Below are 27634 nucleotides of genomic sequence, written 5' to 3' on the forward strand. Positions count from 1 at the left end.
CATCTTGCTACTAATTTGTCTAAAGGACAAGTACTGAAAAAAACGGCCCCAATCCACACGATTGGAAACCAGAGTGCTGCCCTTTACTGTCATAGGCTTGCTGACCGCACTTCCGGCCTGTACGCATATATAGGCAGAGAATAGAGATCACCGCATTACCGGCGAACGTGCGATGATACTCTTTCCAATTAACAACAAAATGAATCGACAGCCTTAAACAATAATGAAAACATTCAACAGTAAGGTGAATTAGATAAGATCGATCGACCAAGGGCTTCTGGTCAGCCTCTTCAATTTGCTAGAACTTTTTATTGTTAAATGATTATGTTGATGTCCAAGTTTACGAATATTTTAGCCTGGAACAATTCATGCTTACGGTAACATTTTTTGGAAACGCGACAAATTGAACCCCCACGGCTGCCTGGCAGTGCGCCTCAGCCAATTTCAGCGACGGCTATCCCAGAAAATATTTAGGAGAAGCAATTTGTAAAGTTTTGCTCAATTTAAAACTGGAGTGCTCTTCCAAAACAAAAGTTTGGTTGCTCAGAAAAATACGCATTTTTGGCAACAAAAGGTCAAACTCGTTTTAGAGGCAAATTTTTTAACATTGATCCTAAATATTGCAAAGCAAATTTTTTAGCGTGTAAATGTGGGCTAGTTGGTTCGAACTGTGAATCATTGTTAAGTTGCGCGGTAAGTACGGGTCAAAAGTACAGACCTAGTGCTAGTCCTGTGTGGTCTCTATGTTTGTCCCATCCTTACCGCGCTACTTAACCATGTTTCACTGTTCAAATTTTTTAAGCCGCAAACTTCAAATTTTGTTCACCTGTGCTCCTTAAAAAAACACTCTATATTGTAAGTGTGCAAAATAAGATTAAAATGCAACAGGCACGACTGTTTGAGAAATTACTGCAATGCACAAAGTTCACTCGCTCATAAAAACATCTTGAATTTTTCTGAAAGTCTTGCCAGATGCAGGCCTTCATACGTGCTTCCATTAAACCCAAACACGTTGCATCATTTTTTTTTCTGTAGCGGGCACAACACAAAAGAGGAGCCACGTTTCCTTGACTGTCAACAACGTGCACTTGTGACTGCGCCTTCCGTCAGATTTGTACAAATTATGATCCCCCTATGGATTCAACGATTGATTTATATGTTGGCACACTAACAACCAATCTGCGTTAAATTTATATACCGAGGAAAAAGTGACAAGACTCACAGGTTCAACGCCATATTTTCAAAAAACACGCTTTTTAATTTTTTTAAAACTCTTCCAATATGCTGACCGCTAAATTTATTATGTTTACAAGTAAAATACCTCGCGTCATATCAATACTGGATAGTTGAGCGTCAGAATGGAGCGCTGTCCGCCAAGCTCCTTGTGAGGAACTCAAAGAGGAAACAGTTAAGTAGCAACGTCCTCAAAAGTTGCATATGTTCGACGTGTTTGGACAAAAGGCAGAAGGTAGCAAAAGAAGTGAAATTAAAAAATTACAGTAAAAATTGCAGTTTCGAATTTGAAGTTTCACGCTGTAATGTATTATCACCCTATCAAAGTTACGGAGTACTGTTTGCCCAATATTTACCTGTACGCCTCAAGTTGGTGGAATATATGATGATGATGATGGTTGGGCTTTATTGGCGCAAGGCCGACTATGGGCAAAGAGCGCCAAAGAAGAAGTTATTGAGTTTTGATCAGACCGTAAGTACTAAAACATGTGACTAAAAGTAAAGGTGATGGAAAACAAAAGACAATGGAGATGGCTGGAGTATAGGGCCAGGGTGATTAAACGTGATATGACAAGAGCTGTAGAAAGTTTACCTCAGCTAAAAACTTAAAAACACGTTGACTAGAAAACATTGGTTCGTCGGCTAAAAAGTATGATGGGTGCAAAGGAATGTGTCGTCTGTATAATTCAGGGAAATGTTTGTGTTGTGTTGTGTCAAGTGCCTTGCATGTGATTAGTATGCGGACAACGGATAGGCCCTTTCCATACCTGCTACACGTGGGTCCCGAGGTTCCAGTGAGCAGGTGGGAGTGCCTAACATGTGTGTGGCCTATCTGCAGCCTAGCCAGGGCGACTTCAGTGTATCTTTTGTGTGAGTCAGTTATGTAGCATCCCAGTTGTGGTTTTATTACGTGTAGTTTGTTGTCTGTTTGTTGACTCCAGCGTAATTGCCATGTGTTACGAAGCTGTCGTCTGATGTGTGTCTTTAGGTCGGTGTAAGGTACTGTTGTTATGTCAACTGTGGTCATGAGAGCAACAGCACCAGCCATTTGATCAGCAGTCTCATTGCCAGGGATCCCACAGTGACCTGGTACGCAGCATATAGTTATTTGAAGATTTGAGGCATATGCAGTCATTAGTACCTTCAAAAGAGCATTGATCACATAGTTTTTAGATGACTTTCCGGATGACAGTGCCTGTACAACTCTTAGAGAATCTGTGTAGATGATAGACTTTGGAATTTTATGTTGGAGGATGTGGTTTGAAACGAGTAAAATGCCATAGGCTTCTGCCGTGTACATACTGCTATGAAAACTCATTGTTTTAGTTACGGTAAAATTTGGTCCGTGCGCTACACAAGATACAATAAAACCAGTTTTCGACGCGTCGCTATAGAATTCTGCGCACCTGTACTTGTCCTGCAGGAACAGGAAGTGCTGCAGAATTGCACTTCTGGGTACCCTATTTTTTTCTACTAATGTGAAGATAGGTCGCATGATATAGGATGTAGATGCTATGGCGGAAATAAATTATGGATGGGTGTCTTGTGCGTGTCTGAAAGAGGGACCGTGAGTGCAGAAGCCTCCTCCCTAACTCTGAGAGAGAAAGGTAAGGAAATACATGGCCTGTTTAAAAAGAGTTGCAAGTTTGATGTATTGTTCATGATGGGATTAGAAGGATGGTTGGTAAGGGAGGCGAAGGCCAAGGATGGTTGTTAAGAGAGGCGAAGGCCAAGATGCAGCACTGGGTCGAGCATTCTCAGTGCGGTCTTTGTCGCCGACCCATACACGACACCGCAGTAGTCGAGCCGAGACCCCACCAACGCTGTGTACAGGTGCAGCAGGAGTTGTTTGTCGGCCCCATAAGATTGATGTGAGAGAACCTTAAGAATATTCATTGTTTTTAGGCATTTACATTTGAGCTGTTTGATATGAGGGATGAATGTAAGTTTTTCATCGAATAAAGTGCCTAAAAACTTGTGCTCCTTGTTCACAGGAATTGGCACATTCGCAAGAGTGATGTCCGGGTCCGGGTGGACCCCACGCTTCCTGGAGAATACAACACAAGAGCTTTTTCCGGGATTATTTTTAAAACCATTCTTGTCTGCCCAGCCGGCAAGCTTCTTGACGCCGAGCTGGACTTGACGTTCGCAGATGGACATGTTACATGAATTAAAGGATATCTGGACGTCGTCTACATACATGGAATAGGAGATTGTGGGTGGCAATGCCTTTCCAAAAGAGTTCATCTTAACTATGAAGAGCGTGCAGCTCAACACTCCACCTTGCGGCACGCCATTTTCTTGCACATGTACCTTTGACAGTGCAGAACCAACTCTGACGCGAAAGGTTCTCTCTGACAAAGAACTAGGAAGAGTGTTAAACATATTACCAGAAACACCGAATGACTTGAGGTCAGTAAGGATTCCATAACGCCAAGCGGTATCATAAGCCTTTTCGAGGTCGAAAAACACAGTTACGCAGTACTGTTTATGCACGAAGGCATCCTTGATATATGATTCAAGAGCTACGAGTTCATCATTCGTGGATCGCCCCGCCCGGAAGCCTGCCTGGCAGCTCTCGAGAAGGCCGTTGTACTCCAAAAAGTACACGAGCCTCCGGTTTATCATCTTCTCGAGAAGCTTGCACAGGCAGCTGGTCAGGGTAATGGGTCGATAGCTAGCGGGAGAAGAAGGGTCCTTCCCTTCTTCCAAGAATGCTACAACTATGGCATCCCTCCAAGACTTTGGAATGTTCCCCGAAAGCCATATCTTGTTGAAAAGGTGAAGAAGTGCTACAAAAGTGTCTGTGTGTAAGTTCTGTACCATTGTATATGTAATGTTGTCTGGGCCTGGACCTGAGGGTGTACACGTGCTCAGAGCACCCCTCAGCTCATGAAGCGTGAACTCGGAGCTATAAGAGGTGGCAGACCTGTCATTGTCATGTAAAGGCTTCTTTTCGGCCACGAGTTGTTTCATGAAGGTGTTTGTGTAGTGTGCTGAACTGGAAACATGTAAGTGGTGTGCGAGTGTGTGAGCCTGGTCTTCAAGTGTGTCCCCTGTTGTACTGACCAGAGGCAGGCTGTGTGTTTGATGTCCCTTGAGTTTGCATAGTCGTGTCCATACTTTCCGTGTGTCTGTGTAGGAGTTAATTGATGTTATGAATGTACGCCAACTATCGCGTTTTGCCTCACGGCGCACACGTTTTCCGAACGCCTTGGCGCGTTTGAACAAGAGGAGGTTACAAGACGTGGGGTACCGACGAAGGATACCGCACGCCTTGTTCTGGGCCTCTCGCGCCCGCCTATAGTCCTCATTCCACCACGGCCGGCGCTGGTTGCGAGGGGCAACAGAGGCGTGGGCAATGGACCTTTCGGCGGCGTCGAGGATGTGCGCCGTGAGCAGTTGGGTAGCTTCTTCAACGTGTAGGTGTGTTATGGACGTGTAGTGTGGTTTGGATGTCTCTGTAAATGTATTCCAGTTAGCTCTTGCTTCATTAAACCTGTTATGGGAAGATGCACTGCTAGGCCTGTACCTATATGCGTTAATGAAGTGTGGAAATGGTCACTACAATATGGGTCTGTGCCCACGCCCCATTCAAGACATGGAAAGAGAATTGCAGAACCAATAGCCAAGTCAAGATGTGAGTATGTCTTGTGACCTGTGTTATGGTATGTAGGCGGATTCTTTTTGAAAAGGCATGCTCCAGAGGATGTTAAAAACTTCTCTATCAGGCGACCTTGGGCATCCGTGCTAGAAGAGCCCCAAAGAGAGTTGTGAGCATTAAGGTCACCTGTTAGGATGTATGGTTCGGCCAGCTGGTCAACCAGCGCCTCGAAGTCAGAGCTCGTAAGTGCTACATCAGGAGGAATGTAGATGGAGCATACCGTTATCAACCTCTTAAATAATATTGTGCGGATGGCTACAGCCTCAAGGACGGTGTTTAATGTGACAGGGTGGCATGCTAAGGATTTGCGGGCAATTATGGCCACACCGCCAGACGAGTGTGTGCAGCCATGCCTGTCTTTCCTGTATACCAGGTAACTATTCAAGAAATTTGTGTGTTTGGAATTCAGATGTGTTTCCTGGACACACATTAAACTTGGCTGATTGGCATGCAGAATCTCATGCACATCATCAAGATTATTCAGAAGGCCTGCCTCTGCAGTTCCATTGAACTAGGTTTTCTCTTCCCATTATGATGTTTTAGAGCTACTGGAGTGTGATTATTTATGTAGGGTCTTTCGGGGCTTGCACTCTTGGAAGGGGTTTTCTGGCCTTCTCTACTGACCTGGACGTCGCAGCCCGTTCCTTCCGCTGCGTTGAAAGCCGGAAGGGCTCGACGTCCATGTCGTCATCTGATGGCAAGGGGGTGCCCAGCCGACTGGGCCCCCTTGACGTGGTACCCTTTCGGGTGTTCTTTGCCTGCGCTGCCAGTGCCGAAGGCGTGGGGAGGCGGGCAGTGAGGTGGAGAAGGGGGTCGCTGCGACTGCGTCCGTCTCCATCTCCGTGCCCTTGCGTGTGCTTTGGGCTGGTGGAGAGGAAGCAGTGGATGCAGCGGCATCCCCAACAGACGTTGTTGCCACCACAGCCGCTGCTGGGTGAGCGAGCGGTGCGGAGGCAGGTTGGGCTGCCATAGGCAACCCAGGGGGGGGGGGGGCGGGACCAAGTCCGACTCGCGTTACTGGGTCCCCGCCGAAACCAAACGCCGCTCCGCCCCCCGGCGAGCTGCCTCGGCGTACCTGCCCAGAGGGAAGGAGGCGAACCTCTTTCGCGCCTCTCGGAAGGTGATGTTTTCGGTTATCTTAAGGTTAATGATTTTTTTTCAAGATGAAACTTTTCACAAGCGCGAGAGTATGCTGCGTGTGGACCCTGGCAATTCGGGCAGGTGAAGTTGGTTGCAGTGCAGTTGTCGGATAGATGATCGTGCTGGGCGCATTTGGCACATGTTGTTCTGCCTCGACAGGAGTTGGTACCATGCCCGAACCTCTGGCACTTGAAACAGCGCCTCGGGTTCGGGATGTACGGCCGGACAGAACAACGGCTAAAACCTGCGTTGACATGCTCGGGCAGTGTGCAGCGGCCAAAAGTCAGGATCAGATGTTTGGTGGCTATTTCTTTGTTCTCTCTCCTGATGACGATGCGCCTTACTGCTGTCACGCCTTGTTCTTTTAGGCCTTCGAGCAGATCAGTCTCTGTCTCGGTTAGGAGATCTGCCTCAGAGATCACACCTTGACAACTGTTGAGGCTGCGGTGGGGTGTGACCCTGATCTCCAGATCTGCCATGCGGGTTTGTTTCAGGAGGATTGTGGATTGCTGCTGGGTTTTAACTTCAACTAGCACTTCACCAGTTCTGAGTTTTTTGGCGTCGTATGTTTTTCCGATGATACCTTCAAGGTATTTAGAGACAAGAAATACAGATTGAGAGTAAACCGGCTTCGATTTGTCCACAGATTCCATGATCAAAAAACGAGGGTAGTTATCTGGCTTTGGGAGCGAGATAGAAGGCAAAGAAGGAAAAGATACTTCGGTGCGGCCCCTTTTAGGGGGCCGATCATTTATGGGGGGGGGGTTGATTTATCCATATGGCATAGGAAAATGCAGGGAGACAGGGATACTTTCTTGTTTGACCTTACCCTGGTAGTCAAAGAGGTCCCGGAGCTCCCTGCCTGGTGAACAGACAGGGAGCCCATCCGCCAGAGCTTGACCTGGGCTCCGACGGCCACCGTTCATGGTTTCTAACCCTCCACCTATAAACACATCGCCACGGTTGGATCCAGCTTATGTTTGGGGGCTCGGAGTCCACGGTATCGCCAGTACCGTCACCATGATTACTCAAGGTGCCCCGTGCAGGGAAGTGGGTGGAATATAGGTATTTAGACTCTTTAAATGGCGTTCTACTAGTAGGTTATTCGCACATGCTGCCGTTCACTTCAATTTTGCGCCCCATGTCTCAGGACGAAATCCCAATAAACACATGGTTTCGTGGTCACTATTTCGTGTTTATGCTACATTTGTTGTAAGCCTATTTTTGTACAAAGTAGCAGAAGTGTTTGCACTTGCCTTTCTTGGACAACAATTGCTGTTTCTACTGGACTGAAGTCAAATTGTTGAGACCTTCCTCTGTTTGCAAAATTCAGGCTGTTGTTTAAAAGTTCCAACAACTCCGTCGCATGTATTCTTTGAAAATGTAATCCAGAATCTTACAAAAAATGCCAACGAATCTAGAGCCTTCTATGCAAATTTGTCGGCCTACCAAGTGACAACCGCAGTTTCACGAGTCCTCTTTTAGCGTCCTTCCTGCCCTCCGCTTCCCCTGCGACTTCGGGCCATCCTTTCTTACTAAGGATTGACGTTGGGCTAGTTGGGTACACATTATTCACAATAAAAACAGCGCAGGGACGAGGACGGAAGAAGTGACAGTCTAGAGCGCTGACGAAGCACTGAAGTACGGTTTATTACACGACATTCAATACACGAAAAAATTACGCCCACCTCCCCTCGCGGGAACCCTGGTGTGATGCAACGTGTAATGGACCTCGAGGTCCTCCGGCTGCCAGGCCGTCGAGAGAGAGCCGAGAGCGCACGTGTGATCAGAATGAGGGCTTTAATGTAACAGGGTCGCGTGGAGCGCGAGCGCGTGCCACCGCTCGGTCCGTGCTGGTGAAGATGATGATGATCAGCGTCTTCTGCTATGTACGAAGAGGAAGAAGCTAGTTGGCTTCCAAGGGGTATAAGAGTTGAACGGGACGGTCGACTGTCTTTCCACAAGGCAAGTGTAAGGAGCAGGAACGGACTTTGCCATCACGCCCGCGATGAAGTTCTTGAATCCTGGCAAGAGTCCACATCTGCCTTGGACGTTGCTTTTCGCTGACGAGAACCACGTTTCCTTCCTTCAATGAATCGACCCCCTTGACCTGGTTGACGGAAAAGTTTTTGAGCTCACTCAAATATTCCTTAGACCAGCGGGTCCAAAACGCTTTTAGGTCATCTCCTCATTTCCGCCAAAGGATTCGCAGCTGGTCAGCCGATTTGTTGGGGTTCTCCACGGCTTCGTACGGTGGCAACGCCGTAAACCTCCTCCCCACAAGAAAGCTTGACGGAGATAGTGGGCACGGTTCGTTTACGTCGTTAAATACGTAGGTCAGGGGCCGAGAGTTCCATACAGCCTCCACTTCGGTTAAAAGTGTCTCGAATTCCGTGTAACATACTAGGCGCCTGCCCAACATTTTCTTTAAGCACATCTTGATAGATCGGATCAGTCTCTCGTAGAAACCACCCCACTAAGGAGAACTTGGGCAGATAAATTTCCACTGTATTCTAAACGTCGTAAAAAATGTAAGGACATCGGGGTGTCTGATTGCTTTCCATAGCCTTTGAAGCTCTTTCGAAGCCCGCACAAAAGTTTGTGCGTTGTCGCTGTAGAGGGTTTTACACAATCCCCGTCGGGAAACGAACCTCCGCAAGGCGCAGATGAAGTTTTCTGTTGTTAGGTCTTCCACGAGCTCTAGATGAACAGCCCTTGTGACGGCACAAGTGAACAGAACAATATATGCCCGTCCTTGAGCTCTGCTTTTGATGTACAAGGGCCCAGCAAAAGCAACCCCGCTTACGGAGAAAGGAAAAGCTTCGGTTGTTCTGTCTTTGGGCAGCGGAGGTGTCTCTTGCACTATGGGCTTGGACTGCAGCCATTGACAGACGAAACAGCGTCCGATAGTCTTTTTTACTAGTTGTCGGGCGCGTGGAATCCAGAACCTCTCCGAACTTGGGTCAGGTTGTCTCGTACTCCTCCATGTAGGACTTGCACATGGGCGTGCTGGATCATGAGATGTGTAAAGTGCGTGTCCTTCGGTAGGAGTATGGGGACCTGGGCTCCGTATGTGTCGCTGGCGAGCACCCTTCCTTGAACTCGCAACAAACCGTCGTCATCGACTAACAGTCGCAACTCCTTGATTTTACTGTGCGACGGAAGAGGTTTCTTGGTTGCGATGCACTTCACCTCGACATCAAAGTGCAGCTGCTGTTCCACGCGAATGAGGTAATGCTCCGCATGCTGTACTTCTTCGGTGGTCAGAGGCCCGGTCACGTTAGCCTCTTCTTTCAGGTTCTTCACGTAACGAAGTACCCATGCTGTGACGCGGAGTAACTTGGACAATGAGCTGAAGCGTTCAGTGTCGATCACCTGTGGCACCAAATAGTCGTATTCACGGCGTGAGCACCGGTCGTTGCCACCGGCTCGGGTGCGTCTAGTTGTCCACCTTCTGGAATTATTTCCGGCCACAGATCAGGGTCAGTGAGCCAGTCTGGACCGTGCCACCACAGGTGCGATCGCTTTAGCAGGTCAGCCGAGATGCCTCTTGTCAGAAGGCCGGCTGGATTTTCCCTTCCTGGACAGAAGCGCCAACGTGTGTAATCCGTCAGGTTCCGGATCTCTTGCACCCTGTTCCGCACGAATGTTTTCCATGTAGACGGATCTTTTCTAATCCAGCAGAGGGCAATCTGCGAGTCTGACCAAAAAGTAACTTCTTCGATGTCGAGTTCGCAGTTCTTCGTAATGTAGCTGTAGATACGTGCCGCTATTATCGCCGACATCAATTCAAGTCGTGCTAGCGTAACCGTTTTCAGTGGTGCAACTCTCGTCTTTGCAAAGAGAAGGACTGTCCGAGCACTGCCGCTGGCATCGTGAATGGTTAGGTAGACCACGGCTCCATAAGCCGACTCGCTTGCGTCTGCAAAGACGTGAAGGTTGGATGTGCGGTTCTGGCCATCCCTTCCGGCGCCTAAAAATCTTGGGATGACTACATCGTGCAGTAGGGCTACTTCTTCGGCCCACTTGAGCCATATGCTTCGCAGTCGATATGGTAGGGGGTCTTCCCAGTCAAGGTTTTCTCGCCAGATGTCTTGCAGCAGGATCTTGGCTTTGATAAGGAAGGGCGATAGAAAACCCAGTGGGTCATACACCCTTGCGATAGCTTGAAGAACGAATCGTTTTGTCACTTCGTGTTGCTGTATGAAGTGCAGAAGGCTGTTGTTCTTGAAGGAGAACGTGTCCGTTTCAGGGTCCCATGACATCCCTAGAACTTTCGTCGTCCCTGACGGAGGACAAAGCACTTTTTCCTGGGCAGTTATTTTCTCTTCAAAAGAAGCAGCAACATACGGATCGTTGCTCACCCACTTCCGGATATTCATGGACGCAGCACTAAAAATTTCAACGATCTCCTCATGCATTTTGATGGCTTCTGCACTGTTATCAGCTCCAATGAGAAGGTCATCCATGTACATGGATTCCTGAAGCAGACGGGCTGTCGACGGATATTTCTTTTCGCATCGCCGAAAATGGTGCTTCAATGTAGCTGTCAACAAAAAAGGACTTGAAGTGGCCCCGAAAGGAACGCGAGTCATTCTCCAGATTTCCTGCTCTGGTAACAGTCGATCCGCTTGAGGCAATGTCTTAAACCAGAGAAATCTCAGGGCATCTCTGTCTTCTTCACGTAGGAGAATCTGCAGAAATGCTTACTCGACGTCAGCGGTCTTTGCTACCTTGTACCTTCGGAAACGCAGTAGAAGGGTCACGACGTCGGGGTTCAGGTTCGGGCCAGCTTCCAAGTTCTCGTTAAGCGACTTCGCACCATTTTCATGGGATGATGCGTCAAACACGATTCGCACTTTCGTCGTAGAACGGTCTTCGCGGATCACTGCTCGGTGAGGCATGTAATACAAGCGCCCGCGAGGGACGTTATCCGTCGGTGGTACCCTTTCAGCGGATCCTTCTTCCAGGTACGTTCTAATGGTAGCGTCATACCTCTCCATGAGGTTGGCGTCTTTTCCTAGTTTTTTCATTAGGATGTGGAGCCGCTTCGCTGCCACAGCAAGGTTATCCGCCAAGTCAACCCTTGGTTTCCACGGAAGCGCGACCTCGTACCGTTCGTTCGTCTTTTTGATTGTTTCCTCAAACTTGGTAATGACCAGATCGTTTTCGGAACTTCGTTCGTCCTCGCACTTGACGCCGATGCTTTCAAAGTCCCAGAAACGGTTAAGGACTTCCGAGACCTCGTTGGCTTCCACGGACGCTCGTAGCACGACAACGTTAGCACAGTGCGTGACATTAGCTCCTAACGGCAGCGGGCCTTGAACAGTCCAGCCTAGCAACGTTTCCACTGCCTTGAGCTTCGTCGTCACTGGCTTCACGTTGCCGGTTACCAGATCCCAGTAGTGGTCCGAGCCAATCAGGATCGTTATTTTGGTTTCTTCGAAACCTCGTGCGCAGAGTGCCCGTGTGTCTAAACGCATTGCTTCCCTCGTCTTGATGACTTGGTCATCTGGCACGGGTATATGCTCGTTGCATATAGCATCTACTTCAAGTGCCTCGATGTGCACGGGCCTTTCTGTGTTTTCGCAAACAATGAGGAGACGTACTTTTCTCATTGTTTTTGTCGTTTTCTGGCCTCCAAATACACCCACAGTTAAAGTCTCCTCTTCCAGGAATTCACAGCCTAGTTTCTGTGACGCATCGGCAGTCATAAAACTGCGTTGGCTTCCGCCCTCAAAGAGGATCCGGTAGCGTCCAGATGACGCAGAGCCTTTGACTGTCGCGGTCAAAGTCTGAAGCAGGACCATGGGGCCAGTTTGACGAGAAACTAGGCTAACGGGCGTAGAGGTCACTTCGTTTCTGCTCGAGGCGTCTGGCGCGCACATGGTAGTGGCATGCCTTCGGGGGCACTTGTCGCACCGCAGTCGGCCTCGGCAGTCTTTCGCCATGTGCCATTTCTTGAGGCACCGGAAGCATCGACCTTCCTTGAAGAGCAGCTGCTTCTTCCGTTTTAGGCTCCATTCGTCGCTGTCGCAAACTTCGGAACGATGCTTTACGGACAGGCAGAACAAGCACCGTTGAGGGTTGTTCGCCGAGTTTTGCAGAGCCGATACGGTGTGTAAGTTTCGGAACCTCTGTTGTCTAGGTGGCTCTTGTGTTGTCACTGCAACGTCCGGCGTTGTCACAGCTGTTTGACGCTCCACAGCTTCTCGACACCGAACTTGATGGTCGAAAAAGTCGAGAAGCTGCTGGAGTTCTTGTTCGGGTTGTGCCGTCTCGTTCTGTTGGTCAACTACGGCTTGAGTCGAGCTGGATGTCGTTGAAGTACACGTCGGTGACTTGAAGAGTTCGTGGTACTTCAAGACCATGCCGGGCGGTAGCGTTCTAAAGAGAACCTCCCGTAGCATCAAGCAGTAATTAGCGGGACTGGTGCCAAGGGCCTTCAGACTTCGTACATGCACCTGTATCTGATCGTAGAGACGTCGAAGTTGCTGTGTGTTGTTCGACGACGAAACCGGTTTCAGGTCCAGAAGGCTTCTGAGATGATCTTGGACGATGATTCTTTCGTCTCCGAAGCGCTTCTTCAGGATGTCGACTGCGTCCTTGTAGCACTCCTCGCTGGCCTGAAGCCCAGAGATGGCTGACGCGGCTGCTCCGGTCACAAGGGTGTTCAAATAGTTAAATTTGTCCGCAGTGCTCAGTTCGCTGTTGTTGTGCACAGCCGATGAAAACTGCATCCAGAAACGCTGCCAGTTCTTCCGGTTCCCGTCAAACTTGATTAAGTCAAGCTGGGGCAGCTTAGACTGGCTGGTGGCCGGAGTAGGGCAGCTCATCGGTCGTGTGGGCAGTCTGGATGCAAGGGCGTTCTGCAGCTCAAAACGCAGGGTCGCTGTCGTGTTCACGACCTTATCGCCGTATCTCCCAGCGTCCGACGTCTCATTATCCAGCAGGTCTTCTGGCGTTTCGTCGAAAATACGGTCGTCGAGCTTCCTGATCTGCTGGTGGAGCGCTTCGATTCGCTCAAGCAGAACGCTCACCTCGGACGCCGAAAGTCCTGGCTGCCCTCGCAGCGCTGCTTCCGCTTCGGCAATTACGCCGTCCAGCTGAGAGCGGAGGCTCTGGCGACGTCGGAATAGCCGTTCCATGGCAGTCAGCTGGCGGCCGGGGATTCTGGGGCCAAGGTCGCCGGCGCCGCGTCGGTTCAAAGGGCTTGCGCGGCTCCGGGCGTCGATGAGGTAGGCCTTGTCGCGAGATCCCGGGTTTCCGGCACCATGTATTGGACCTCGACGTCCTCCGGCTGCCAGGCCGTCGAGAGAGAGCCGAGAGCGCACGTCTGATCAGAATGAGGGCTTTAATGAAACAGGGTCGCGTGGAGCGCGAGCGCGTGCCACCGCTCGGTCCGTGCTGGTGAAGATGATGATGATCAGCGTCTTCTGCTATGTACGAAGAGGAAGAAGTTCCTACACAACGCATCTCATAGGGGATTCCGATGGCGTTTCTCATCGTATTCATTGCGCTTATAGCAGGGATTCTCACGTGAAGGGGAAGTGGGCGTAATTATTCATTTTCACCATGCAATGCACATGCAGTACACGTATGCTCAGGTACGGTCTTTATTGCAGACGAGAATGAGTGCCTTGTGGTCCGTAAAGTGCACAGTTAGGGGCTCGACGATTGTATCAAGCAATCGTCGAGTACTGCGAGAGAGTGCAAGCGTAATGTGGACGACCTTCGACGGAGACCGTCGAAGCGCGCGCGGCATGCCACTTTAAATTCACAGCACCCGAAGGATAGGAGAGCACGGAGAGAGAGAGTACTGCACATGCGCAGCGCCGAGCGCCGCGCCGCCCACGGGCCCCTAGCAACGGAGTGAGAGCGTGCTGCGAAAGCCGCCGCTGTTTGGGAGGGACTGTTCGCTATCGGAGAGAGGAGAGGAGGAGAGGAGGAGAGGCGCAGCTGTGCGGACAACGCCGGACAGACGCAGGAAGGGCAGAGAAGCTAGCATGAGATGCGTTGCGTCTAAAACCAGTGGCTGCAAGCATGCGTCCGTTCAAATAAACATGTCACTCCAAGTATGCAATGAAAGATTACATCAAGTATAAAATATTAAGACTAGGTGTCAAGCTTGCTATCTGGTACAAGTGAGGTTCACCTGGATAGATATGGCACCTCTCTTTAAAAAAACAGCAATTGATGGCGTGCTCACACATTGTTCGCCCGAATGCCAACCAGTGAGGCCTTCAATATTTCCCGTGAGCGAGCGTCTCGATAGCGTTTCAGAACGCGCGTTTCTTTTACTTTAGGTGGCAATCACTTTTCTCGCATTTCTTGCAGTGTATCGCAAGATTGCTGCCCGTTCCTGTGTGCATGTTGTAGGAATGTTCTCTAAGGCGATCATTCAGGCATCTACCAGTCTGACCTACATAAACTCGCCCGCATGAAAGTGCGATTTCGTACACCACTTTGTCCGCACAATTCAGAAACTGGGTTTTATGCTTCTTCTCACATACGGCTCTTGGGCTGTCGTTGCAGTTTAGCTTGGCGCACAAAGACGCCAGTTTGTTGGGCTCTGAAAAAACGCTCCTCACTCCTGCCTTATCTCCGATCTTCTTCAAAAAGTGGGATACCCCGTGGACGTAGGGTATGACGTTTAAGTGGCCATTGGGTGTTCCTTCTTGTTGCCTGTTTTTTTTTTAATTAGTGTTTGCAGGACGCAAATGAAACGACGTTTGGTAATATATATTTTATTATAAACCCTTGCGTGAACTGTAAACCCAGGGCTGGGTAATGCAATACACAAGAAAGTAAACAGTAGGCTTAATGTTCTCATAAGAGGCCAACAGCTTAGGTACATCTATGTGGAATCGCCCCTCTCAAAATTTTATGGATCCAAAGCAACACTACGGGCTATAACCGCCGCAGAAAAAAATTACACCATCTTCCCGTGGGGAACCATGAGGAAGATGCCAAGCATCATGAGCGTTCCATGTTAGTTGCATTGTGTTGCCGGTATGTTGTTTTATTTATCGAAACCCGAATGGGAACGTAGTGTGAACGCCCTTGTAGAGACAGAGAAATGTACAGAAATGTAGAGAAATGTAGACTGCGAAGAGACCGACACCCGTGTTACTTGATCGAACACATACTGTTTCTTGTTTTCGTTGTGTGCTCGCGCTCCTACCCCGCTGCCCGCTTTCATCATCTTCCTCTCTGGTTGAGCTGGAAGGCCTGTGGCGCTTCCCGCCGCATCTTTCCCGCAGGAAATTCATAATTCTCCTCTAAAGTTTTCAGTTCGTCGTTGCCGTTGACGTTCAGCTTCGCGTGCCTTCGTTGTATCACTAGCTTCTTGACGTAGTTTGAATGAGGGAAGGACATAAGGCCCGTTCGTAGCAGATGCTCCTTTCTCGGTTTCTAGCGCAGTGGGAAGAGCGCCACGTACCTCCTATTTTGGGTAGAGAATCGTGGGATCAAACCATGTGCTGCCTATTTTTTTATAGTTGACTGCGCTGACATCAGCCCAAAAGCTGACGGGGCTGTAGAGACACGCATGCGAAGTAGAGTGCGGACGGTGGACAACAAGGAAGGGAGGCACACAGCCCCGACCATGACATGCTTTGCATATAAAATATATTACGCATGTATACTTATATTCTTGGCGAAGATAACATACAACCTAAATTGGCTCCGCCAAGTATTAAACTACTCGCATACACCTCGATGGTAAGACCAAAACTTGAATACGCATGCTCAGTCTGGGACCCGCACAAGCAAAAAAAAACATTCGGGCTCTTGAAATGATACAGCGCAAGGCTGTTCGATTTATCTACTTGAAGTATCGCACGACTGACTCTCCCACTAATCTGATGAAAGAACATGGCATCCAAACACTGCAAGCACGTCGTAAAATAGAGAGACTAAAATTTCTTCACCACCTCAAGACCAACAAACTTGGAATTAACCCTGACGAGTATATTCAACCATTGACAGCTCGACGTACACGGCATCGACACAGCGCATCACTAACTCCCTACAGTGCCAGGACAAACGTGTTTAAATTTTTTTTCTTTCCGCGCACAATCTCTGAGTGGAACGATCTGCCCATATCTGCTATCAGCTGCATAGATGAAATCGATCATTTGGAAAGTTGAAGTGATGTCGCTTTGTGTGTGTGTGTTTCTCTTTTTCCTCTGTTGCTATATTTTTACCCTAAGTTGTCGGTGTGTTACACTGCAGTGATTCTGCCCCTCCTGCTTGGACCCCTTGTGGGGTCTGCAGTATGTCATAAATAATAAATAAATAACAAGGGAGAAGTAAGATGATGTGAGGGGGACAGCCGCAACGTGCTGGGCATTGCGTTTGTTGTAATGTTGCATGCTGTAGGATGTCCATGAAAACCATGCCGACAAAACATGTCAGCCGGCGCATCGCGTGCCTATTGTTCGAGCTCATTATTTGGGGCCACGGCCCGCGCACGCTCTAATTTGCGAAGACATACCTTTCCCGAAGCGTCCTAAAAAGGGGTGCTTTCTGAATAGGCCTCCAACGGCCGTGAGCCAATAAATTCACTAATCCCAATCCCTAAAAATAAATATACCTCAAACTGACAGACAGACCAACAGACAGAGAGACAGACAGACAAACAGACAGACAGACAAAGAACTTTTTAAGTACCCTGAGGGACTATCCTAGACAGCCGCTAAGGGTTCTCATCAGGTTGTCTCTGGTCACACCCGCGTTGGTGGTCAAAGACCTTTGTCTCATACCCTCTCACATGCTCTCTGGACAGCCAGGAGTTGCCTGTGGGGCTCGTCCCTCGAAAGAGCCTTCGTGCATTTGTGCTCGGTGGTGTAGTCGATGGCTGTACGTAGCAGCGGACATTTCCAACGCATGTGTTTAAGAGTGCTGTAAGCCTCTGAGCAGTTAAGACACGGAGGTTCGATGGAAAGCAGGATAAGAAAGAACCTGCTCCTAATGGGAAACGTATTAACCTCTAACACTCCGAAACCTATGGATTGTGATCGTTTCAGCTTCGGGTTAAGTGGTGGGAGTGTCCTGCGCTCTAGCTGATTGTTGGAAAAGAGTTTGTTGAAAGCGGGGAAAGAATCTCCGTAATCACCCAGCCTGTCACTAAGGATAGCATTGGGACTAGCGCGGATCAAGAAACCTTGAGCACGGTTGTTAGCTAACTCACTGACGTTGGGAATTTGTGGGTGTACTGCGTGTCCCATGTGCCCGGAGAACCAGGTAATGTTGTGGAAGGCGGGTTGCCTTCTTATGGTGAGAATTTCGGCTGTGTCCGTCGCAATTCTGCCCAACAGAAAGACCCTGGCCGCGGAGTGGGAGTCCCTTTATACGTTTGGTCATGACGAGTCTTGCATTGCGTGAGCTATTATCTCCTGCTTGGCTATGACAACGGTCGGCGCTTTGCCTGCCACCACGGTTAAAACGTCCCCGGCAAAGTACACTGCTACCATCACGAAAAGTCTGGGGGATAAGTGCCGGGCAACTTCTACAAAAGCATTTTTTTAAGCTTAGCGCAGTATGTAGTAGGAAGGCGTGATCTCTCGCTGCACGTCTTACCTCATGGTGCTGCTGTCGCACGTTTGGTGGGATAGGCTCAACGTATGTGGTTACCCTTACTTGTGTCCGGAAGCTGGATGGTACGTGTCTTCATGTCTTACGCTCTATAGGCCAGAGTGCGCAGGATCTGGTGAGGCGCCCTCGTTGTGGGAAGACGTTGTGCCTGTGGCGTGCTCTGTGCTTCGAAAACTTTATCCGGGGTGTTGTGTACGCCGACAAGGTCCAGCTTTTCAGTAGTAGCCTTGATGGGGATACCCAGGACCTTCTTGATGATCTTGCGATAAGTGTAATGATTTTGTTTCCCCCACTTTGGACCACTCACGTGTGCTGCCGCACAGTTTATTTGTCTCATGAGGAAATCGTCGTATGCTCTAAGCAGGTTGCTATCCGTTAGGACTCCACGTCCGTTGGATACGCGGATGGTAAGTCTAATCATGTTGTTTGCTTTAATAATCAGCTTCTCGATTGTTTTCATATTGCTGCAACGTCTTTTTATAAGGACTCCGATAATGGACATACATTCCTGGTTAGGGATGGGTCGGCCATTTTTTGTAAGTAGGTCGATGTCCGTTTGCTCCGAGGGGGGCATGCCGCGTCTGCCTTTTCGGGCGGATAGGTAGAGAAGAAGCTCATATTTGGACGGTGAGAGGTTTAGTCCTGTTCCTACCAGGAAGCTCTCTCTGACCTCAAGCACTTGATGTAACCTTTCTTCGAGGTCGGCATCAGACCTGCCTCTGCTTCACAGCGTGATGTCCTCGGATTAGAGGGCATGGTCACCCTGGAATATGTGCCAGTTGCTCAGGCAGCTTCTTCACTACAATGTTAGATAGCAGCGGCGAGATGAACGCCCCCTGTGGTGTGCCTTGTGCTGCCAGAGTTCTTGTAAGACTGTCCATATCTCCTGTTCTGTGAAAAGAGAGTCGACTTACGTCATGGCAGTGCCCACACATTCCCGGTAATCTACATCATAAGCTGGGCCCATGGGGAGATATCTGTTGACAAAGAGACGTGCTGCCGAGACACCCTTATGATTTCTTTAATCCTGTATACTCATGATGATGATTATGGGGCAAGAGAGAGGCAGGGCTACTTTTTTACAACATACTCCCCCGCGGAACAATGAACGAGCATACTCCGTGTCCAAAAAATTGTTTAGTCCGTGGAGCGTTCCTTTCATGCCCATGCGAGTCAATGGAGTTCGAAACCTTGCACCTTCCACCTCCACCGATGGTAACGATGCCTTTGCGTTGGTAGACCCACGAACGAAGCCACTGCAGCCACTAGATGCAGTCTTTTGAGGAGACCAGTTGAGCTTCTTCTTTCCATCTTGGAAGCAGGTACTACTTTCCGTTTCCGCCTCACATCATTTTTCCTAGTGGTGGCCAGGTGCACATTCAGCCTATTAGAAGTAGGCTTCTTTTCACAGCATATAATGAGTGTCCTGGAGGAAAATTCAGCTCTTTGCATTGGCTCACGGAATCCTGTACGCCCTTTTGCCTAAAAGGGACGGCGCCCATAGATACGCTTCCCTTCCGCAACCTGTAGATTCCAGTGCCTATTTTGTTGAAGTGGGGCTGAAGTGGTGCTGAAACGTCTTCGGACGTTTACTCTTGGCAGTCTTTTATTTGCATCGCTTGCACACCTTTTTTCCTTGGACCATATATATTAACACTGGAGCACCAAGTAGGTCAGTTTGAAACAAAGATCTCTTCTCGTCTTCGATCGTCGAATCGCCCGAAAGAGCCCTGGGCTATCTATTCTTTCAGTTTCCTTCGTCATTCAGTGCTCCAGGACTAGGGTTGCTCTTGGGTATTACAGGTGATATCAGGTTCTTTATGGCCGAGTCGTAATTTATCTCGTTTGCTTGCGCTGGTCTGAACGTGGTAGGCAAAAGTGCCCTTCGATCTGATACTTTCTTGTGGGTGATAATCTCATCGTATTTGGTTTCTTCAGGATTAGACACGAGATGGCCGGTTTCTAGTAGCATTGCAGCTTGCGAATATAGGTTCGTTTTCTTCATAACTTGGCCCTTATTCACATCTAAAGCATTCTGATCTATGTTTAAAGTATCGGTATTCTCACAGTATTCTTCTTTATCTTGTAGGTGTTCCTTCAGTTCTGTGTAGATTTGACGTTTGTAAGAAGCAATTACGTTTTGTCTAGCTCTCCGTGCTTTGACCAAATTCAATTCCGCCTTGGCCTTTGCCATGCAAACTAATTCTTGGACCTTAAGCGCATCTTCTACCTAGGCCTCTAATTTATCATTGTCCAAGGTGTCTTGAACTTCAAGGTTAATCATTTTCAGTGCGTCACGATATTCAATCAAATTATCAAGCAGCTCTTTCAACTCACTTATTCGTGGTCTTTTGACCGGGAGCAGGTCCTCAATCTTGCCGAGGAAGGACGCAATCAGTTGTCGGACGATGCGCCGCCTTTCGAGCAGGGCCACCATTTTCCGGTCCAGCATCGCAAATCTCGTAGGGGCTGGTGACCGCGCTTCGAGGGCAGAACTCGGCGTCGTCTCCACGATAGTATCGGCCCCGCATTAGATCATCATGTTTTGCATCGAGCAGATATCACCTTAAGCTCGGCTTGTTTTATCTTCTTCTTCTAAGGCTGCTCCCATGTTTCTCGAATCGGCGTCTGCCATCTGCGCCTTCCTTCTTGCGTCCAAGATGTGAGAGGACGGCCGAAGAGAAGCAAAATCCACTCACTGTGGCTCAGCTCTCAAGGTCTCTTGTCCCGGTTTCGTCACCAAAAATATGTTGACAAAGGGACGAGCCGCTGAGCCACAGCGGCTCGTCCTGTGTCATCCTGATCATCCTGATTTTTTGTGTCATGTGTCTTCAGGAATCATCCTGATGATTCCTTTATTTTTGTGAACTCATGATGATGATTATGGGGCCCGAAAGAGGCAGAGCTACTTCTTTTAGAGTATCTATTAGCCAGATCCTGTAGCAGAACTGCTTCGCCGATACCCGCCATCTTTTCCTTGTAGATGGTGCGGTCGATTGCGAGTTATTGGTTCTATTCGTACCCTGTGACGTCGAGAAGATGCTTTAAGAAGTCCCATCGGGCACCTGCCCTCATTCTCCCATTCATTAGGGCGCACACTTCCGTCACAGCTGTCCTGCAAGCTCCTCTGAGTGCCGCCGGTTGATTAATCTGTTGAGTTCAAATACCTTTTTGCGTAGGCGTCTGTTTAAACGCCGCGTTTTTTACCGAGCCAGGATTGATTCCTTTGCCTCGGCCAAGTGGTGTAGGCAGTTATCTCTATACACGTCTGACGCACCTCCACGCGGCTTCCATGTCCTCTTTCAGTCGTGCTAAAATATTTGCTGCGTCCTCCTAGGTTGTGTAATCGCAGCTGCGGAGCTGCCTGAGAGCGTCCCAATCTGTGATTTTGAAATTACGTTTCACGTGCGTTTTCAGGGGGAGTGAGACTGAGGTTATGTAGTGATCCAGGAGCCCTCCCCAAACACCGCATTTAGCGATGATGACACCCCAGAAAAACGATAATAGTGGCGCATGGACAACTGTTATTTGTCCCGGCTGAAAGCTCCCACGCACCACAAAAAAAGCTTGCTCTCGTAGATCAAAAGAAACCGTCATGGTGCTGCTTCATCCTAAGAACAACACCAGCATCTGCGCTATCTCGCCACGTGGTCTGCTAGCGGTCATTGCCAAATTAGCACCGCATCCTTTATTCAACGTCCCGGCATCTACACATGTTGACTTTCACCGCAACGTCGCGACAGTCACGTTATTTAATGACACTGAAACGACAAACTAGTGTAATATGTCTTCGACACCTATTGATTTTCGCTCAATATAGTTCGAGGCCCAGGCTCTTAGGACACACGGCTGCACCACCAGAGAGCCCCGGGTGGACCTGCCAGATACAGTTGGGGACCTCCGAATTGATACCACTTATGTATCGTCCGAACATTCTCCACATTAAACGCTTGGGTAGGAGCAGCTGCGCTCTCGTGACATTTGACACTAGCTATTCATCTGAAATTGTGAGAAATGTATTTAAATAACGTGCCGTAAAATTATATATGCCGAGACCTTGGTTGGTACTGGTGTTAAATAGACAGGCGCCTCCCAAAGCACCGTCCCAATGCTGCTGTGAGTGCAACCTGGGGAAAGGGAATAAAAGTGAGGCCTGCCTTAACGTGCCGCCACACTGCAACCTTTTTTACAATTCACAGGGAACGACACAAGGCACGTGCTGCCGCATGCACTGCAAAGATCGAAACGTTAAAGCAAGTGTGGGAGCGCATGGAGCACAAAATGAGCGTGCCTGCAACAAACCCATAACAAAGAACGTGCCACTGTCCGATAATGCTACCCGAACTGCCTTTCCGCAGCTAGAGAGTAAAATAACGTCGATAGTATTGGTGCAGAAAGAAACAGGACCTACTTGTCGCTGTGGCAATAAGGTAGAACTTACTGCAGAAACGAGTGAAGGGTCTGCAGCATTTACGTAGACCACAGCTTAGAGGAAGCAGGCTTCTCAGCCCAACAGGTTGCCACGTCAGCCCACGCACCCCACCTGACAGACAGCCCCTCCATATTGGAGCAACAGATCGCCTCCCAGCGACGCCGTTGTGCATTCTTTTCAAAAGCAACTTGATCAAGCTCTTCCTTGGCAGAAATTGGAGAACGAAGATGAAACGAGCCGGTTGTTACGGGCACGCTTTCCCTCTCCCCACGCAGACGCCACACTGTGAAACAGCCTCGAAATTTTCGTGCACTGACCTTCCCACTTCAATGAGATCCATAGGTTGAGAACCTTTGTCATATGTGATCCAAAAGAATCAATTGCATTTAGAACGATGCACAGCTCGAAGTCACATAGCGGAAAGAACACCCACGTCCAAAATCGATAAACCTCTGCTGCTACAGTGAAACTGACATGGCTTCCGTGGGATTGCAGGGGAAATAAAATGAGCGCATCAAAGCATGGATACCAAGCCATTGGTGATTTAGCTCCAAAAATTTCAGGGTACCAGGGTACAGAGTAGCAGGGTATATACTGAGACGCTACATCAATTTATATGACGACAGAGCTTACACGGAGCCCAGTATAGCACGTTCATCCCGGTGAGACCTTTCACAAACTTGGTAAAATGCCCGATGATCCTTTACGTCCTTACGACAGTAGCGCATTGCAAGATGTCAACTGCCCGCTTCAGTACAGCCGTCCAAGAGGTGGTGTCGGCTCGGCTTCACGCTGGATGTCCGAAATTCACGGTTGCACCCACGTACGTGAACGCACGTAGGGCCCAACATGATTCCATGCGCGAGAAGTTCTTCTTCATGTGCCGCCTTCGCTGCTTTTTTCCTCATGACGCAGCAGTATTTGCTCGTGATTTCAATGCCGAACAAGAGGACTGGGGTTTACGCACTTATCAAGTTCGAGTACTACAACTGGTGAAAGAGGCTGACGAGGCTGAGCTGCAGCTTCTAAACGACCTTAGTCAGCCGACTTGAGGAGAAAACACTGAACAACGTGATACCGCCCCGGACCTTGCATGGGTCACGGCCGATGAATGGCAACAGTCACCGACACCAGTCATGAACCCGTGTCCTTGGGCTCAGTTTCACAACACGTTAGCAACTGAGCCACCCCGACGCCTAACCTAAGAAATCAATGTGGTTTAAGCACAGGCTCACTACTACAGTTAACCCTTCAGCAACAAAGTTGACAAACGTTCGAAGCAAAAGCGAAGTCAATATTCTACACATCCGTGAAGGGTAGCTCACCCATCAGGTATTTATTTCACAGCGCAAAACTGCGTGGATTACGCCTCGTGTTTTTGCACGAGGGTAGGCAATACAGGGCGCTCCAGAAAAGCAAGGTTACCTCCCCCGTGGTAACAAACGCAACTTAAGCATCGCTTTTGCCTTTTGAAAATTTTCCGCATCTTAACGCGTCACAAGAACCGAACTTTTGTTGAAAGGGTGTGTTTTCGTGAAGTTGATGCTCTTCAGCGCCCTCAAGATATTGTTGAGAGGGCGCCAGCTGGGATACTACCCAGGAGTCAACATTCTTCTTTCTCTCCAGCCGTGAGGACATTTAAAGTTGTGCGCTTTTTTTGAAGAGACATAACTTTTTTATTTTTTAGCAGCAGCACTCATCACTGATAAACCCATACCACAGGTAGAATTGGAGACGCGTGGCTACACACCATCACGACAGCGTAGCACCTCAAAACATGTCTGGAACGGAAATTGGACTCACACGTAGAAACCTCAGTCCTTTGCGGTTAGGACGAAAAAAAAGCCTGAAACATACTCGGTCCAGCTAGCAGGTGATGTGCCATGCTTCACAAGCAAAACCAGAAGTGACTGCTACGGTTGCCAAGGGATGGCGTTAGCCCTTTCGTCCATCATCACCATCACGACTTATCTCTTGTTGAGGTGTTTCCAGACGTTTTTATCACAGCGCGCTCCTTATGATAACTCCGGTCATCTCTAAATGAGGTTGTTTTGTCTGTAATTTTTTTATTAGTGCCAAAAACAATGAGTCATAACCTCACCGACTTCCTTACATCATGGCTAACCGCCGCTACGTTTCGTTACATAGAGGTCACCAACACTTCACCTTGAATCCGGGTGGCAATAGGAAACTGAAATACTTCGTATTTCAGGAATTCCTTACGTAGAGGTTCCTTACATCAAGGTTTAACTGAATATGTTTCTTCGGGACCAACTTGTTGAGACCACCAGGTTAATAAACTTGGCGCAGAGAATAAAGGCATTGTAAATAATTTTGAGCAAGTCTCGTTGTTTGGGTAATAATGTAATTTATTCAAGAGAACGCAATATCTCCCCCCTGATTATTGGAGACTTCAGAGGTAATATATGGTATTCGCAAAACAGCATTCCAAAAAATACAAGCACAACAATGAAGCCTACTTTAAGCACTGCTGGCTTTGAATGCTTGCCGTCTCAAGGGCAAAGTTCCCAGTTAAACATGCTTCTTATCTTTGTCCCAAAATGGGCTTCACTTGGCGCACACTTTGCATCGTTCAAAGGACGGGACTTTTTTACTGGAAGTGATTGTATGAATGTAAGCTTAAGGTATCGTTCCTATTTATTTAGTAATAATTTTCCACACAGTAGCAAGGAAGCGTTTTTTTACTACATGCATTCCCGCTTGACAATATTGGTTTTGTTGTATTTTAAACGAATGCGAGCTCAATTCAAAGTTATCATGATGGTTGAAAAGACGCTCCGGATTGCGAGCCTTCCACGAGGTTGTACAGTTGCCTGACGTTGCTGTCACAAAAATATTGAGAGATTACTCTGCTTTTCATTCGAACAACATTTCGCGACAGCTGGCAGCGCCGACCCAGCAAAGCAGACCTATTTAGGTGACATGTCCTTTAAAAGATTCCCACAAATGTTTTTTCATCAAGGTAATGTGTTATCTTTAGTCGAGATTGCAATACTTTCATCAGAAGAAGCAACGTGCTTTCCTGGCAAATAACGGGACCTGCAAAGCTGGCAAATTGCTTTAGCAATATTAACATCAGAAAAATATGGAGATATTACTCTGTTTTTCATTAGAACAACATTTCGCAACAGCTGTCAGTGCCGAACCAGCGAAGCAGACTCATTTAAGTGACATGTCCTTCAAAAGATTCCCACAAGCGTTTTTTCATCAAGGTAACGTGTTACCTTTAGGCGAGATTGGAATACCTTCATCAAAGGAAGCAACGTGCTTTTCTGGCAAATAACGGGACCTGCAAAGCTGGCAAATTGTTTTAGCAATATTCGCATCCGAATATTACGGTTATTAGTTGTACAGCGTTTATCATTTCTTTATTTCGTGTTTTTAAAAAGCTATGGTGTGGTCACCGACACCAAATAGCCGTATTGGCTGACTGCTCTTCTGAAAACAGCCGTGTGGGTTGCTTCATGGGGCTTCCACCTCTAGAAAAATTTACACCCTGCCAATATTTGTGGCCATAAATAAAGTAAGCTAGACTACCTGTCCGGAGAGGCATGTAAAAAGCCAAGGGGTAATAAATAATAATCACCTAATTTTGTTTATAATACGCAGATCACTCTTACATCAGAAAAGCAAGTGCAGCGAGAAATGCGACAAAACAAAAACGATTTGACATCTCAGTCTCCCTGGGAAAGACGTTAAGAGTTCTAAGCGCAAAGAAAGTGCTACGATCGAACAGAGTGTCCGAACGGAGAGCCGCTTTAAGCAGTCGGTGAAAAGATGGTGGCTAGTTGTCAAAGTGGGTTTTAAATTGCTCATACTGGTCCCCTAAAGTGCTAATTCTCATTATTTCAAAAAAGGGCTGTTCTTGCTCTTCGACTAGCCGACCCTTTGCCAATAGGCTTCATATACCATGACCTAATATTTAGAGACATTGAATAAGCGCTGTGGGGCTAATCAGCTTTATGCAGTTTACTTTAAGCACTTTACTACAGGATAACGTATAATACGAAGGCGAGATGGCACTTCTAATCACCATGAAACAAACCGGCAACATTAGCAGTCACCATCATTAACGCTTTTCTCATCGTGCGTCAGAAAACTGGAGTTAGTGACGGGACTGCAAGATGTAGGGGACTGTGTTTGAAAGTTTCACTTGCGTACCCAAGTCTTAAATCATGGAGGTTTTTTTTAAGTAGCTTAGTTCTCCCTAAGGAAGCCAGGTCTGAAAACGTCCCTGGCCCGGACATTACGATGACTTAGTGAGCTCTTTTGGTCGTGACGTGTGATTTTTGTGGAGCTAATTGTCGCCGGAACCTTCATTTCGCGCATTCTGACTTTCTTTTGTTTTTTTTTTAATTAAATAAAACGTAGCGGCATCAAATGTGCAACTTTTTTTAGGTTACATGAATACGTAATTTGCATAGTGTTTCCGGCAATGTCCTATTTTTTGCGGTAGCCAACTTCAGCTCCAGCTAAACGTCGAGCGTGACCATAAGGGCGTCATTGTGTATTTGCCCACCATTTGCCCACCATTGCCCACGTAAACTACACTAGTCATCAGCCATGACACTGCAAACAAGGTATCTTTGTAGGACAGGCTACCAGACTAAGAAGAGTATACAGTGATAACACAGACTATATAAAACACCTTAATGAACTAAAGTCCACCCAGGAAAGCAGGAACCACCTGGTCAGCTCGCTGGATATGGCTTACGAAAGAGCATCTAAGCTAGAAAGGGACGAAGTGCTCAAGCAACAACGTCGAAACGAAAGCACCCGACCACCAACCTTAATAACCAAATTCTCAAACGCACTCCCTAACATAAACAACATCCTGCGGAAATACTACCCCATTCTATCCAGTACTGACCGACTTAAAAAGACGTTTCCTGAAGCCCCAAGAGTTACCTACAGAATAAACAAGAACCTAAAAGACATTTTAATGCATGCCAAAATTAGCGCTTCCCAGGAACCAGTCATCAGCTCTTGAAACCACCCTAGATGCAATACCTGCAAACATCTGCAGACGGATTGCATTGTCAATAGCACTGCCCGCCAATACGTTCACAAGAATAATTCAAGCTTCACTTGCCATTCTTCTAAGATTGTGTACATGCTCGAATGCTCATTCTGTCAAAAGCAGTACATTGGAGAAACGAGTCAACCTATGAACTAACGACTAAACGGACATCGGGCCGACACTCATACCAGTGCCTCCATAGCAGCCGCGCAACACTTCAACCAGCCCAACCCCGATTTTGATGATCTCAAGCTCTATATTCTGCAGTCAAACTTTGTCTCAAAGGAACCGGAAATACAGAGAATTGTACTTAATTCATTATTTCAACTGCCTGGAACCGGCTGGAATCAATGCTTCGAAAGGCAGCTTAGAAACCTTTCGGTATCTGAATCGAACAGAAAAATAATGCTCTTACAAAAAGTGGCCATCTCCAGTCGCAATATTCCTGCCTTCCCATCCCCAAAGCTGATACTTGAATACAATTTCTGTGCATTTCTCCCATCCCCCTTTTTTTCTCCTGTCTTGC

At 48.0% G+C, this 27634-nt stretch overlaps 2 protein-coding genes across 2 annotated transcripts; both read right to left on the reverse strand.

Annotated features, from left to right (window-relative positions):
- Nucleotides 1-8956: 8956 nt before the first annotated feature.
- LOC144159783 (uncharacterized) lies at nucleotides 8957-10512 on the reverse strand. Its single transcript, XM_077691470.1, has 2 exons — nucleotides 9463-10512; nucleotides 8957-9412 (listed from the first exon to the last, which is right to left on the reverse strand). Exons 1-2 carry the CDS (start codon nucleotides 10510-10512, stop codon nucleotides 8957-8959), a joined length of 1506 nt encoding a protein of 501 aa, XP_077547596.1.
- A 231-nt stretch (nucleotides 10513-10743) lies between these two features.
- Nucleotides 10744-20087, reverse strand: LOC144159784 (uncharacterized). The gene is made up of 4 exons (XM_077691471.1): nucleotides 19973-20087; nucleotides 16812-16898; nucleotides 13078-13337; nucleotides 10744-12906 (listed from the first exon to the last, which is right to left on the reverse strand). Exons 1-4 carry the CDS (start codon nucleotides 20085-20087, stop codon nucleotides 10744-10746), a joined length of 2625 nt encoding a protein of 874 aa, XP_077547597.1.
- Nucleotides 20088-27634: the final 7547 nt, after the last annotated feature.

Source organism: Haemaphysalis longicornis, unplaced genomic scaffold, assembly GCF_048455015.1.
Source record: "Haemaphysalis longicornis isolate Haplotype H1 unplaced genomic scaffold, Haemaphysalis longicornis Haplotype H1 scaffold_10, whole genome shotgun sequence".
Classification (NCBI taxonomy): Eukaryota; Metazoa; Arthropoda; class Arachnida; order Ixodida; family Ixodidae; genus Haemaphysalis; species Haemaphysalis longicornis.